At 33.7% G+C, this 16,751-nt stretch overlaps 2 protein-coding genes across 2 annotated transcripts; both read left to right on the forward strand.

The window, feature by feature from the left end:
• Window positions 1-479: 479 nt before the first annotated feature.
• Window positions 480-1,403, forward strand: LOC115973935. The gene has a single exon (XM_031094178.1). The coding sequence runs from the start codon at window positions 480-482 to the stop codon at window positions 1,401-1,403; it is 924 nt and encodes a 307-aa protein (XP_030950038.1).
• Window positions 1,404-6,041: 4,638 nt separating this feature from the next.
• Window positions 6,042-16,469, forward strand: LOC115973936 (EG45-like domain containing protein). The gene is made up of 2 exons (XM_031094179.1): window positions 6,042-6,108; window positions 16,189-16,469. The coding sequence occupies exons 1-2, from the start codon at window positions 6,042-6,044 to the stop codon at window positions 16,467-16,469; spliced, it is 348 nt and encodes a 115-aa protein (XP_030950039.1).
• Window positions 16,470-16,751: the final 282 nt, after the last annotated feature.

Here is a 16,751-nt window from a genome sequence, read left to right on the forward strand (position 1 = left end):
AATTGACTTATTAGTACTACCCATTAATAAAAGAGATTTATTAACGCATACCCTTAGAAAATATATTAATAAATCAATTTCGGACAATTTTTATCATAAATTGAAAAAATTGGCAAAAAAGTTTGATATTTTTTTTCAATTTTTAATAAAAGCTTTTTTTATGATGGATGTAAAAAATCTGAGGATTGATCTTAAGTCATCCAGTCTCATTAAACAAATCCTACCCATCCATCACTAAATTCTAAATACAAAAGGGAATGCAACTAAAACCAGTGCCACAGTCACAGACAAAGATACGCACACCACATACACAAACACAAGCACGATCCCCACATTCTGATTCTGTTGCTGATCTCTCGATATCACGCGTTTCGGCGCAATATAGGGGCAATTTGGTAAAGTTTCACCCCAACCCCTCCCTCCACACTCCACCACCAAAAAAAGAAACTCCAATGAGCCCATAATCATCACCCGTCACAATGTTCGAAAGCAGCGATGATACATTTCTCTTCTTCCCACCTCTCTCAACTCTCTACATTTCCCTCAAGATTTTCCTGCGAAACAAACACATTTTCCTTTCCATATTTGCCCTCGCCACCCTCCCACTTTCTTTTCTTCTTTTCTCTCTATCTTTATACTCCCACCGCCTCAAGTCCCACGTTTACCACCTGGAATTCATTGCCCTCCGCTCCCACACGCGCTTCGAGGCGCGTCACGTCTGGCAAGAGTCACGCGCCGACGCTCTCGGCCTCCTCAAGCTCAGAGCTCTCTTCTTTCTCCCCAACTTCTTCCTCTCCCTCGTCGCCGCCGTCACCTCCGTCAGCTCCACCGTCTCCGCCGTCCATTCCAAGCGCCCCACCTTCGTCTCCTCCTTCGAAGCCGTTAAGCTCACGTGGAAACGCCCCTCCGTCACCACCATCTTCACCTACGCCATCTCGCTATTCTACGCCCAGCTCCCGCGTACTTTAGCAGCTCTATCCGGGTCGCCCGGGTCCGAATTCTTGGTCCTCCTAATCGGGTCGGGTCTCGAGGTTTACTTAATGGCGGTGCTGAGTCTCGGCCTCGTGGTATCGATCGCGGAGGACAGGTTTGGATGGGAGGCGATTCGTGTCGGGTCTGGTCTAATGGCGGGTCGGAGAGTTTCCGGGTGGGTGCTTTCGGGTTTGTTCGTGTTGGTATCGGGCGCAATTGCTATGGATCTAGAGAGGATCGTGGACGGTCAGGATTTGTTGTCATCGACATCGACGGCTATGAGGGTAGTGGATGGTGTTAGAAATAAAGTGGGGTTAATTTTGTTGTATGGAGTAGTGGTGCTTTGGAGTTACATTGTTAATACCGTTTTTTACTGCGAGTGTAGAAAGAGACACGTTAATAGGGTGGAAGATGAGAGTGTTGCAGTTTAGCTTTCATGCTCTTTTCTTCTTTTCTTTCTTTTTCTTTTTCTTCTTTTTCCTTTTTCTTTTGTTGGTTAAGAGTAAAGAAGAATCTTTTATTAATGTGTTGAAAGTGAGGATATGTTTACCTATTGACATATGATGACAATTTAGAAAAAAAAAAAGGTTATTGATAATTGACATTCTGATCTAAATATGTGAAGTTGAAAAAATATTTAGTTATGATGTTTAATTTATATCAGAAAAAAAATTAGTTAACTAAGTAGCTCATAAATAAATTCGAATTTTTTCAAGAATAAAATGGACAAAACTTATACATATGATAATAGAGGTAGGTGATCTGGTGGTAGAACTTTGTTATGATTATGAACCTGAACTAAAAAGGTGTTATGACTAACTTCCCAAACGACAGAGAGAAAGAGATAATTTTATGAAAGTTTTTATACAACTTTATTGGAAAATAAAAAATAAAAAAAAAGTCAAAAAAATCATTTTTTTTTCATTTTTTTTTATAAAAAGTTTCTAAAAATATTTACTAAATCAATGCTCTTAAGCAACGTTTGATTCACCATGATATTACATTGTGCCATAATATTACGTTATAATAATTTTACATTAATGTAATCTCAATATAATAATACAACATTACATTGTTTAAGAAGACGATGAGATTAAGATAATGTAATATATTTTGTAATTTTAAATTATGGCAATGTTAGAAAAAAGTAAAATAAACAAAAAATCTTAATGTCATATTATCGTAATGTGCATCACATCAAGGGCACATCACAATGAACCAATTGCCTCCTTAAGATATCCATTAACTTCTCTCATCTACTATTGGCTATTGCTTATTTATCCTCATTTAGTGGAGCACATTTATTCGAATTCAAATTGATTAGCAGCTAAATGCATTTTGCCTCATTCCTATCTTTATCTTTTGTAGTATGAATTCCATGCATAACAAGCTTGAAATTTTAATTATTTTTTATAGGAAAATTTTAATATTTGTGTGAGAGATCGCGCTCCAAACCCGTTTTTGGGTGTTGGGCTAAACTCACGTGAATGGGTGGAGTTGTGTTATTGTCTCTCAAAATAGAGGTTCGACTAATTATATTTTCCCCTTTAGATTAAAGGTTTTACAATGGAGTCACATTTTATTTAATTATTTGAATAAATAAGAAAACTAAAATTGAAAAATTCCTCATTTTATTGATTTGCAAATGAATCTATATTGATCATAAGAAATTACATGACTTTGGTCCTAGGTACAATCTACGATAAAATACATGACTTTGTTTTCTAATTACAATTTAAAAATTGAAAATTACATTGATAAGTATTAATTTATCAATTCTTGATCTAAGCTCGGAGGCTATGTTACAAGATGGGAAGGTGTTAAATACCCATTTTGCTCAATGAAACCGATTTTCTAGACTATAATGGCCAACATTCATATCATATCATTCAATATGTTATCAATTAATTTGCATGTTGAATTTAATGTGTGTGCATGTGATAAACCCTAATTTAATTTACTAAGCATTGCATTTGGATTGAAAAATAAATTCTAGTAAATGTGTGTGAATGGTGATATCCTAGATTCAAGGATTTGAAAGAATTATGAAGCAAATATGTTTTTCATATTTTTGACATGGATTTAAGATTAAAGCTAGTGTTATGTATAAATATGTGATGAACAATCAAGAATATGTGAATAACACATATGAATATTTAAGAATATTCAAACATATTCAAAGAATTTAAATAACCACTAGCATGTTTTAATCTTAAATTCTTATCATAGCAATATACAAAACAAATTAGGGAAAGAGATTATACCAGCATTCAAAATCCACATGATGGAGGAGGCGGAAGCTCTTGGTAGAGGTCTTAAGGGTAGAATAGAAAAGAAGACTAGACTTGGAATGGAGGAGATAGGAGATTTATATAGTAGTAGTGGAAAAAATTATGAATGGAAGGTTATTTAATAGGGTTGACAAAGGATAAAAAAAAATCATGAACTTAGACCCTATTTCAAACCTTGGGGAAAGCTAGTGCATTAAATATAGAGATTGGTGGGAGTGATGAGCAAACAAAATTCGGTTTTACTGTAACTATTATAACAACTTGCAAAGCCAAATTCAAAAAATCATATCTTACTCAATTCTAATCGAAATTGTCTCGTTCTTGTGCTTAAATTGAAGCCCTGTATGTCTAGTTTTTTGAAAAATTAACTTCACTCATAGATTCAAAATATTATGAGAGAAATCAATGAAATTGTGAGCAGAAGTCATTTGTTAAAAAATAATTTTAGCACAATTAACATTAATAGGTCCCAAATTAGTTTTCAATTAACATTAATATACTCCAATTACTTCCATTTCAAACTTAATTAGTTTCAAATTTACCTTAATTAAAAAGATAACTACATAAATTACTCATTGAATAATTATATTTGACTTTCTAATTAATTAAAAGTGTGCAATCTTACTATAAGATGTAGTCCTAGTCAATCAAATTATGATACATCATTAATTTCAAATTGATTATAATTATAACTAATTGGAATCAATTGTTTATAATCTCATATAGTCGGACTCAATTTGTGATAGTGCATCTCGACCATTAAAACTTGATTTGATGATAACTTTCAATCTAATGATCTGATTAGGACTTATGACCAGCTGATTTGATCATTACAACATCAAGATCATTTTGGTAAAATGAGATTAAAGATCTAATGGCCAGAATTAAGATGCATATTTCTAAGGTGAAATTACCTTTTTATCCTCTATGTAAAGTTAAATGCGGGTTGCAAAATGGGATGTCAATGACTTGACACTTTTGAAATTCATTTATAGCTTTACCAATTTTTGATAGTAGAGGTCTGTTAATTATGAAGGTGGATGTGTTGTGGGTTTCAGTTAACTTAACTGATAAAATTTTTTTATCATTAAATAAGATATCAGAAGTTCGAACCCCATCTACATAAAAAATCAATTGGTATTTTGGTTTAATAATAAAGAGTAATCATTAGGAGTTGCCGCCGTATATTAAAAATATCTGTAAAAATAAAAATAAAAATGAAAGTGGATGTGTTCACATAGTGAAGAAAGCTCCTTAATGTTGGTGGCGGTGCTTTGTTGTTTGAATTTTGGACGGTGACGAAGTCAGTTTGTGGTGCTTAAGGTTGGTGGCTGGTCAGTTTTGGCTTTGTAGAGTTCCCATTTTTTTTTAATTTTTTTTTTATGTTGAAAAGAAAGATTGAAGATTCTCTGGGCTGTATAGCTGGTACTTGTTTTTCTTTCACCAAGCAAGCCCTCATTTTGTTAATTTTTCTTACGTGGATAATTACATTTTTATAGCACGGTTAGTTTGAAAATATCCTCTTTTGATGTCGTAATATTAGAATTTAGAATAATACATCTTTTAAGACATTATGTCTCAAGGTTATTTAATATGTCAACTATATAATATTTTTCGATTAGTTTTAGAATCACAAACTATTTCACAATTTTAATATGCCAGATTGTAAGTGGTTAACCATCATTTACACATGAACTTACTATTTTTCATTACCACACCATATCTATTCACATTTGTGGCAAAAAGTTGTGAATGCTTTTATGGTCCTAGGCTTTTCCATATTTTTTACTTTGCTTTTGATCATGTTAGATGATCAACTTCGAAATGTGAGTTTTCATTCTAGAATTAGACTGTGTAATTCCAAGTAGCTCGTATCTCAACCTAAAAAAAGGACACAGTAGCGTCCTTTGTGTAAAATGTAAATTGAAATTTAATCATAGGAGTGGTATAGAGATTAGGCAGATTGAAAATATTTTTTTAGTACCAAATACTAGACAAGTTGACGATCCCAAGATCTATTCCATAAGGAATGTCAGTCCAAATCTAACCCCCACGAAGCCTTAAAAGGTTGAGAAGAAGAAACAATTGAATCCTCATCCACACCCAAAAAGCCCATAGGAACCCAACATCCCAACTAGGATTGAAATAAAAACAAGCCTAATACAAAACTTATCTTCTAAGTTTCACCACTTTTCATTTCAATCTTGTAAATTTGTATTTTGTCATTTCAGTTCTCTAAGTTTCAATTCTCCTCATTTTATTTTTCCGTTAACATTCCATCCAAGTTTACCGTTAACAGTATTTTATTTTTATTTAATTATTTATTTCTTACGTGAAAACCCTTCTTTCTGTTCCCTATTCCCAAAACAACCAAAAGAGAAAGTCCAAAAACCTCAATCAAACAATAATGAATTCATTTCTAAAAAAAAAAATAAAAAAAATAATGATTTCATATAGACCCCCACCAGCAATCTCGATTATATCTTCAATCCCTAAATCTATTACGCCTCCACACCGGTCTCTTTCCCTCTCAAACTCCAAAATCCCAGCCCCAAGAAACTGCCAATGGCAAACACAGAGCTCAGATACTTAAAGAAGAAAGAACATTCAAGAAGGAGATTATCAAAGCAATCATAGCTAGGAAGCTCGACTCGTTGCAGCCCAACTTAGGATAGTCTATACCCATTGAAGAACACTACATGTGCGTTTCGTATCACGAGGAGTCTAACTTTGATTGCGGGGTCTGGGAGTGGCAAGGCACATGGTGTGTTTACGACGATGAAAATGGGTAATGCAAGAGTATGTATATGGGAATTACTCTGGGAGAATGATGATGATGAGGAAGGTTTTTGGGGACGAAAGCAAAGAAGAAGATGAAAGCCTTGAGGAAAGGAATTTGGGGTTAATCTTTGTTTTTTTAAATTTCAAATTAACATTTTTTTAATTTCAAATTAACATTTTTTTAATATAAGATATAAATAAATAATTAAAAATTAAATATGGTTAATGGCAGATATGGATGGAATCTTAGCAGAAGACTAAATTAAGGAAAATTGAAATTTAGAGGACTGAAATGACAAGATGTAAACTTATAGGACTGAAATGAAAAGTGGTGAAATTTAGAAGGTGAGTTTTGTATTTTGGCCTAAAAACAATATGACTCTCAAGTCTAAAACTTGGCCCAAAACTATACTAACAATCAGACTAGCCCAATCCCTCTATTTACAGACTTGTAGATAAAAATTTTTGCATTGAGTCAATCTTCTAAATGGAAGCTGAAGAACCCATTAGACAAAGCTCATAACAAAAGAATTTTTTATCTATTCACTTTTCCATCCCTCAATGAAACACATTGAGAAAAAACTAAAATTTTTTCTATTCCTCTACTTTTCCATTTTGTCCCAATTTTAATCATTCCACTTTTCCATCTCCTACCAAACGAAGCTTAAAAGGTTATTAACATAACATGACATTAAAAACCAGTGTGGGGAAAGACCCAATTCGTGGTTGTGATACGAGAAGGCCTTTTTGAGTCCCAATTGAGAAAAGGCACAACCTCTTGGGTCATTGGGACAAAATAATCTCATTCAACCCACAAACTAAATAGGCCCACAGTATGGCCAATCATGAAGAAAAGGTATTACGACCTCGGTAAAAGACTTTAAAGGGCATGTCTTTGATGATTTGCTCTGTAGTTAGCCACGAGGCCCACCACAGTACCAAGAGCTTAAACACCAACTCTTTTGCACAAAATGAAAAAATGGGCTTTAGCAAGTGTTTGATTATATATTTTTTAGCCAAAAATAAAGTGGGTTTATGATGAATCTTGTTGTCTTTCGCATTGTTATTTGTCAAACCATTCGAGGAGTGAATAAAAAATTGACTCATAAAGTACCAAATTGAAAATGGTTTTAATTGTATCAAATACAAGTCTTGATCAGAATTATATCATTCATTCTTAATATATTTGGTTTGTGAGTAATTTATTTTACAGATTTCTATTTGCTATGTTATATAGAAATTCAATTATTGTTCTTGATTTCTTATTCATAATATCTGTTTGTATTCTTGATTACATAATCACAAAATCTATATATATATATATATATTTTTTTTTTTTTTCTGTAATATAACCAACAAATATTTTTAGTTATTTACACCAAAATATCGTCATATCTTTCAAATGTTAGCACCTCTTTTTTCTTTCCCCGACCTCGCAGAACCAAACATAAGGTTTAAGAAATGTCCAAAAACCATAAAGGATTAACAACTTCACCAACATTTTCCTAAGAAAATATGTTTGCTCCCACTAAACAAAACACACCATGAGCAACCTTAAGGTTGTATCATTGGTTTCAATAGTTTAATTCTCATGAGAAATTCTACAAAAAATTAAAAACTATCTTTTGCTGCAAGCTGCAGCCATATGCGAGTGCATTATTCTTGCACTTTAGAATAAAAAATTAAAAGTTCTCTCTAGAATGTAACTTAAAACCAACCATTTTAATATTCTCTTTTTTTTTTTAGATTGTATTTGGACTAAAATCATGAAACTTATTTTTATTCAATCAATTGATATAATTTTCACTATCCATCAATAAAGATGCAATTTTTAGAGGTTTTCTTAATTTTTACTTCTAAATAAATTATGCTGCAACTCCATTGTAAGTTGCTTTGATTAGGGGTAAATATTGACTTTTAATTTTTTTTAGCTAAGAAAATGTAATGAAAAATAAGTAAATATTGATTTAATTTATTTGTTGTATTTTTTTATTATATATTTTTTAATCTTTCAATTGCTAACGTGGTATTTTCAATTAATTATTAATATTTTTATTATTATTTTATTAGCCACATCAATTTCAAGTGTGCCATGTTTACACACCATTTACCATTTAGCAATTTTTTGTTAGTAAATTAATGGTAAGGACCAAATTGATCACAAACTAAAAATAATAAGGACCAAATTGACTGTTACCAAAATGTAGGAACCAAATTGATTGTAACCCCCCAAAATATAAGAACCAAAATGGTATTTTCACCCTAAATAAATTATGTGGCAACTCCATTGCAAGATGCTTTGATTGGGGTTAAAAAAATTCCAACTATAAGTTGCTTTGATTAGGGATAACCAAAAAAAAAAAATCTACAATTGAATATGCACCTTAAGATTTGCAATTGGGGGACATCTTCTCTCTTTAATTACATATTAAGAGGAGAAACATTATAATATAAAAAATGGAAAAAAAAAGAAGCATTTCCTTTGGGTCACATTCACATAGCGTGCAAAGAAGAATGAGGGCGTATATTCAAACTGTGGACAAATTTGATATGAATAAAAAGTTATGGACATGATCAAGTGACACCAACTTTTTAATAATGTAAAACCATTCTATAGCTAACAGTTCAATGATTTGATTATAAGCATCATATATAAAATTTTTTTTCTCCAACATTCATATGCATTGCACAAGTTAATGATTAATCTATAACGTAAAATAAAAGGTGTTTGACTTTTTGTTAACTTTTAAGGTTTTTCAAAATAATACTTTAAAACTCCCCATTTTTGTAGGTTATCATTTTATGTTTTTAATTTTTTATTTTTTTTAGAGTTACAAATAGTGTTGAACCATATAATTAAATAAAAAGTGATTCAGTTGTTTTTTAAAACCAAACAAATATGAATTAAATTAGGTTTGATTTTGTCTAAAAAAATTCTAATTAAATTATGTATGCTATTTTCTACGAATTCCCTAATTTATTTTATTTATTTATTAATCAAATATGTATCATATAAAATTGACAACCTATGACTTTTTGTTGATATCATAATATTCTAATTTAAACACCCCATCAGAATCATGGCATATTTCAAAGAAAAAAAATTGTGATAATTTCAAATCAATTATAATAAATTTCAATTAATAACTATCACAATTACCAAATTTCATATTTAGAAAAAAAAAGTTCAAAATAAAAAAATAAAGAATATGTAAAGCTATGCGCACAATATTTTCACTAAAATTTGAAAACAAAATCTAGGTGGCAATTTGTTAATAGTAGATAAAAATAGTGATGTTAATATTTAGCTTAAATAAGAACCAATAACAACTTGGCACCCTAAGCCTTGTTGTGAAGTTGTTATGAAAATGTTATATGAATACTACAATCGTGCATTGTTAAGATATTGACTTGTAATATATATATATATATATATTACATTTTTTTTCTTATATTCTTCATGCTTGCAAAATTTCTAGAAAATTAAAGGTTAATAACTATGTCATCAATAAATTGTTTAAATTACAAATTTTTATAGTTTAAAATTATACATAAAATATAAACTTATAGATCATATAGTAAATAATATTTTATTGGCATAAAATTTGACATGTGTATTAAAAGTTTAAAGAGCATGCAATTCAACATTTAGATTTTCAAAATATGTAGTAATGTTAATTTTTTTTTAAGAAAGTTGTTGCCTTAAGTTACAACTAATTTTATAACTAAACTTTATATATATATATATATATATATATGTAATTCAAATATTTGTCTTTATTTATTGATCCTACAAATGATATACGGAGCTATAACGTTGCTAAGGTTTTTAAAGTAATATCAATTAAATAGAAACGAGTCAAGGATTATAAAAATAATGCCAAATTTCTATCCGCATTTAATTTAATAAGAATGGTGTTACCTTGCCAACGATCATATGGTTAATAAATCCATTTAACAATTTTTCAAGTTTAAAGAATAAATAGTGAGCTCCTGTTAAAAAAAAAAAAAATTGCAAATAGTTAATAATTAAAAAAAAAAAAAACGAGTAAATAGTTTGAAAATCAATCCATTATACTATATATTATATATAAATGCATATTAATATATATATATATATATATATATATATATATAAAGTCTGAAAACAATTAGAACATTTATTAAACATTTTCCGTATTATACATACACACAAAGATATTTCAATTAGGTTGAACCTCAATACTCTTATTATCAACATAATTTTTTAATTTTTTATTGTGTATCACTATATACAACATTAAAATTATCAAAATCAACATTTCTAAGTCAGATTTTACTATTTACACTAATCATCAATATTTTATAATTTTATTATAATCTTTGTGGGGCCCAATAATTTGTGGCCCTGGCCCACTTTTACATTGGGGCCCAAGGCCCGAGCCGAGGAGAGGAATTGCCGAGGAAACACAATGAAAGTCCAAGTAGCTTTGATACATAGCCAAGGATGATTCTGTCCTCGGCATTCCCAAGGCATTTCTAAAAGAAATGACAAGAACGGCATAGGAACAGTTTTGGGAAGAGCCGAACACATCCACATCGATAGATAAAGGAGTCCTGGACAGTATGGCGACAAAGGACAAAATAAAGGCTACCATTACTGCCATTAAATACTCTGCGTCAGATAGAGCAATGCTTTTCAGTTTTTACAACCACCCCCAACCACTCTGGGTATAGGCTGATGGGACAAGTATCAGTCCTGAAAAGTTAAACCTACACGTGGACGTTGGGAGGGGAGTGAAAGCTACTATAAAAGGAAAAGTAAGCAGTTTAGGAAAAGGGCTGGGAAAAAAGGCCAAGAACTAGAGCCTCCCAGACTGTCTCGAGGAGAAAGACTCCCCGAGCGAACATGGTTTAATTCTGTATGAATACCACGACTAACCACCGTTCAGTGACCAAGGCCTAGCCTTTCAAACCCACGCTCTACAAATTATATTGTTTGGGCCCTCGACGTGCGAACTCAATACTGTTTTGGGGCCGTCGCGAACTAAGTCCTTACAATTGGCGCCGTCTGTGGGAAAGGCTTGTGTGTTGGCACGGGCGGTGGGTTGAAAAAGTCCACCCATCACTTCCAACAGCTTGTTGCTAAAGTTCCACTAGGGGTTACGTTTTTCCACCAAGGGCTTGGCCAAGGGGCTACGCTTCGAAGCGCCAGTAGCGCGGATGGTTCTAGGGGCTTGGCCGAGGGGCTAATCACCCCAAACCAATGTCCCATACCTTGGCCGAGGGGCTAATCTCCCCAAACTTAAAAATCAAGTTTTGGACAAAACCAAGGTATTGCATGGTCCTCGGACTCAAACCTATGGGGAAACCAACTACTTAAAAAACTAAGTTTTAGACAGAACCAAGGTATTGCATGGTTTTCGGACTCAAACCTATGGGGAAACCAACTACTTAAAAAGCTAAGTTTTGGACAGAATCAAGGTATTGCATGGTCCTCGGACTCAAACCTATGGGGAAACCAACTACTTAAAAAGCTAAGTTTTGGACAGAATCAAGGTATTGCATGGTCCTCGGACTCAAACCTATGGGGAAACCAACTACTTAAAAAACTAAGTTTTGAACAGAACCAAGGTATTGCATGGTCCTTGGACTCAAACCTATGGGGAAACCAACTACTTAATGAAAATATTTAAGTTTTGGACAGAACCAAGGTGTTGCATGGTCCTCGGACTCAAACTTATGGGGAAACCAACTACTTAAAAAGCTAAGTTTTGGACAGAACCAAGATATTGCATGGTCTTCGGACTCAAACCTATGGGGAAACCAACTACTTAAAAAGCTAAGTTTTGGACAGAACCAAGGTATTGCATGGTCCTCGGACTCAAACCTATGGGGAAACCAACTACTTAATGAAAATATCTAAGTTTTGGACAGAACCAAGATATTGCATGGTCCTCGGACTCAAACCTATGGGGAAACCAACTACTTAAAAAGCTAAGTTTTGGACAGAACCAAGGTATTGCATGGTCCTCGGACTTAAACCTATGGGGAAACCAACTACTTAATGAAAATATCTAAGTTTTGGACAGAACCAAGGTGTTGCATGGTCCTCGGACTCAAACCTATGGGGAAACCAACTACTTAAAAAGTTAAGTTTTGGACAGAACCAAGGTATTGCATGGTCCTCGGACTCAAACTTATGGGGAAACCAATTACTTAAAAAGCTAAGTTTTGGACAGAACCAAGGTATTGCATGGTCCTTGGACTCAAACCTATAGGGAAACCAACTACTTAATGAAAATATCTAAGTTTTGGACAGAACCAAGGTGTTGCATGGTCCTCGGACTCAAACCTATGGAGAAACCAACTACTTAAGGAGAATTCTAAATTGCTCAGACCTACGGGATGATCATATACTAGAAGTCGGATTAAGTCCTAGACGGAATAAAGATCCCGACCTGTCCTCGGATCCTCAGTTCTAAGGGAACTGATGCAAATGAGCGTTTAAGTTCAGTACGATCGTACTTCAATCCTCGGACCAGATGCTAAAAATGGCTAAGGCTATAAAGGATATTAAGAAGGTGGCAAAGCATCCTAGTACTTGGCGACCCGCATGGGCAGCTTATTTTGGGTCATCCCTCCTCGGATGATTACCTCCTACGCAGTACCGAGTATTCAGCTGTCATCTTGGTTATTCTGGGGTATGTAATCTTTCTCAGGTTGGCATTATTGTGCCGAATAGTTTCAATAAGCTAGGAATACTAACTTTTTCTTAACGAGGGCCTCGGCCCTAAGTATCGTTTTTTCAGGTCCGCATTATTGTGCCGAGTAGTGTCAATAAGCTCAAAATAATATCTTTTTCTTAACAAGGGCCTCGGCCTTAAGTGTCGTTTTGTTAGATCGGCATTATTGAGCCGAATAGCTTCAATAAGCTCATGAAGATATCTTTTTCTTAATAGGGATTTCGGCCCTAAGTATCGTTCAGAATAAAAAAAAAATTGTATAATGGCACATCCATTCACAGCATAACTATTGCAGAAAAGAAAGAGTACATAGAATAGAATAATGTCAACTTTTATTAATATAAAGAAGTAGTACAGCGTACAATGAGGGGCTTAAACAAGCCTATACAGGAGACTAATTACAAAAGCAAAAGTAAAAAAAAAATATATACAGTAAAACGACAAATCTTTCTAAACTCTGCTCTAGTAGCGTTCGTGTATGGGAGGGTGGCCTCCTTTGATGGATGAGGAGAAGAAGAGGAAGAAGTAAAAGCACCAGGTTGGATCCGGTGATGGGAAAGAAGAAGAAGGGGAGGCAAAAGGAGGCACCAGTGAAGGAAGAGAGGAAGAAGCAGGGATACTTAATCCCTGCGTCAACCTTGACTCCTAACACACTGGTACCATATTAGCTATGCTCGAAAGAGAGTGGATGGTACTGATGATGAGCAACCCCAGCTCAGTTGCACCAAAAATTTGATGCGATTGAGACCTACTTCGAATTTTGGCTGAAGGAAGATGAAAAATATCTTGAGTCTCTGCCTACCCTGTCTTGACCGAGCCATCTTAAGTTTCGGAGGGACACGGTGCTTTTGGAGAGGGTGTGGTTCCTTCACCCCCGCTTTTTCCTCAGACATATCACACTCTAGGGTTTGATTGCGCTGATAAGGAAAACTTTGAGTGCAGCTGGAGGTTTAAGACCTTAGAAAGACTAAAGGGTCTCTATTTAAAGGAAGTAACCTCTTGCCTTGCTTCATATGGCAGGCAAGTTTAGTGGCATTTAATCCATTCAGATTTCCAAGAAGTGCTGCAAACGAGATAGTGTCCATTCAACTCCCCAGCGCCGTCTATAACCGTCTGATTTGATTGGCCTCGTAAAGGGAAGTTATTAAAGACGCGCCTCGTGCACGGAAACGGCAGGAACGCATCGTGAGTAAATCTAAAAGAATGTCTCGTAACTCGGCGCATTTTCTAGGCAGATGAAGAGACACTGACATTAATGAAGGACAAGGTTGGGCAAGCCATGATACAGCCCCAACATCACCAAAACCCTCCTTCCCGACCAAGAGGTCGGGCAGCAGGATTTTGAGGGGCTATTGTGGGGCCTAATAATTTGTGGCCCTGGCCCACTTTTACATTGGGACCTAAGGCTCGAGCCGAGGAGAGGAATTGCCGAGGACACACAATGAAAGTCCAAGTAGCTTTGATACATAGCTAAGGATGATTCTGTCCTCGGCATCCTCAAGGCATTTCTAAAAGAAATGACAAGAACGGCATAGGAACAGTTTTGGGAAGAGCTGAACACATCCGCATTAATAGATAAAGGAGTCCTGGACAGAATGGCGACAAAGGACAAAAGAAAGGCTGCCATTACTGCCATTAAATACTCTGCGTCAGACAGAGCAATACTTTTCAGTTTTTACAACCACCTCCAACCACTCTGGGTATGGGCTGATGAGACAAGTATCAGTCTTGGAAAGTTAAACTTACACATGGACGTTGGGAGGGGAGTGAAAGCTACTATAAAAGGAAAAGTAAGCAGTCCAGGAAAAGGGCTGGGAAAAAAGGCCAAGAACCAGAGCCTCTCAGACCGTCTCGAGGAGAAAGACTCCCCGAGCGAACATGGTTTAATTCTGTATGAACACCACGACTAACCACCGTTCAGTGACCAAGGCCTAGCCTTTCAAACCCACGCTCTACAAATTATATTGTTTGGGTCCTCAACGTGCAAACCCAATACTATTTTGGGGCCGTCGCGAATTGAGTCCTTACAATCTTAAATTCCTTTTTTGTTCTTGTAAGTTTTTTTTTTTTTTTTTCTAATAAATAATCTGGTAATATTTTTCTATATAATTTGAATGGTTGTATTTTATTCCCATATATAATATGTGGTATATAGATTTAAAAATAAAGTAAAAGTATTTTTTTTTGCTTAAGAAATTAAATTATTTTAAATTATAATAATATGAGAAAATACATATATTTTCTTTTGACTAAGTAAGTAAATGAATAAATATATGAAACACCATCTCCTTCATTAACTTGCTAAGTATTTTGATTGAGAAAAAAACTAAAAATTTGAAAAAAAGATATATACTAATAATATATATCAATTTTTTTTAATGAGTTGGTTTTCCTAACATCTTATAAAATTATATTAAGATAATCTAAATATGCTATTAAAATAAAATAAAAACTTTATATATATATATATATTATATATATATAAATATAAATTCTTTTAGCCTAAATTTTTGTTGTAATGCACAATATACCTGTACCTATGTCAAATTACATTTAATTTTTTTTTTATTTATAGAAAGTTCTTATCTTTTAATTCTTTAATCGAATGAAATGTGCACATATCCTACACCATATATATTTTGTCCAATATACTACTAACTATAAATCTCCAAGACAATAATTAACTAATAGTAATGAAATTAAATTTGAATCATACCTAGTCTTGGGGGGGGTGGGTGGGGGGGTGGGGAAGCATGCTATAAATTGGAGGAAACTCTACTTCTTGAAATCACAAAGTAGAAGTGTTATAATATTGGTGCAAAGTTTTTTCTAAGAAGAAATATGGGTGTAATTATTCGTTATTTGTTAATGGTAACCATAGCCATATGTCTCACCTCAGTTGAATGTACTGTTACTGGGCTTGCCACTTTCTTTGATCCTCCTTATGTTCGTGAGTATATTTATATGCAACAATTTTAGTCACTTGGTACATCCCATGGAAAATATTTAGAATTTCATTTAGGTTGATGAAGAAAATATTACAAGTATATGGAGAGGAAATGGTCAATACAATGATTCGGGGTAGTTTTTGTTACATACTAGTGTGATAAGTTTTACCCTAATGATTTTTCGATCCATGCATGTTGCCACAAACTTCAAGAACGTAAATATAACCGTTACATGAAATTTCTAAGTTTATTGTTTTTTGGAATTTTAATTGAAATTAATTCTCTTGTTTTAGTTGGGTCAAATCTTACAACATTAGAGTGATTGAAATGGGTTTTCTTCCGGTGAAGTAAAAAATAAATCAATTGAGAAACTGTCTATTAACTTAACACTTTGATGAAATATATATGATAGAATCTAAATTGTAAAATTCTAACATTTGCTTTAATAATATTTTATTATCCCATTGACAGCCTCTGCATGCTTTGGAAATCAAAACCAAGGTAACCTTGTAGCTGGAGTAAGTGATGATTTATGGGACAGTGGAGCAGCATGCGGGAAATCATTCGAGGTCGCATGCACCGGTGCTACAAACCAGGGTGACCCACAACCATGCTTAGGTGAGGCCGTCACAGTTATGATTGTCGATCATAATCCAGGTGCTGCAGCAATTATTAATCTCTCTGCAGATGCTTTTGCCAAAATAGCTAATCTTGATGCAGGATCAGTCTATGTTACTGTTAATACTATTTAATCTGTAAGCCCAAATCACCAAACTTTATACTTTTTCTGCTTAAGGCATGTATAACTCACGAGAATAAGAACATAATAATTCATATATGCTTTCTTTTGTATTTGCAGAGTCACCACTTGAAGTTGACAGTGCATGGCCTCTCACAATAAAAGTTTGAGATATATATGAAGTTAATCATGATGGAAACATCTATCTTTCAAGCCTAGGAAGTTATCATGATACTATTTAAATAAGCATCTCGTGTGTTGTTCAAAATAATAATGGACTTGGAGAATCTTATGG

This window comes from Quercus lobata, chromosome 2, assembly GCF_001633185.2.
Source record: "Quercus lobata isolate SW786 chromosome 2, ValleyOak3.0 Primary Assembly, whole genome shotgun sequence".
Lineage (NCBI taxonomy): Eukaryota > Viridiplantae > Streptophyta > Magnoliopsida > Fagales > Fagaceae > Quercus > Quercus lobata.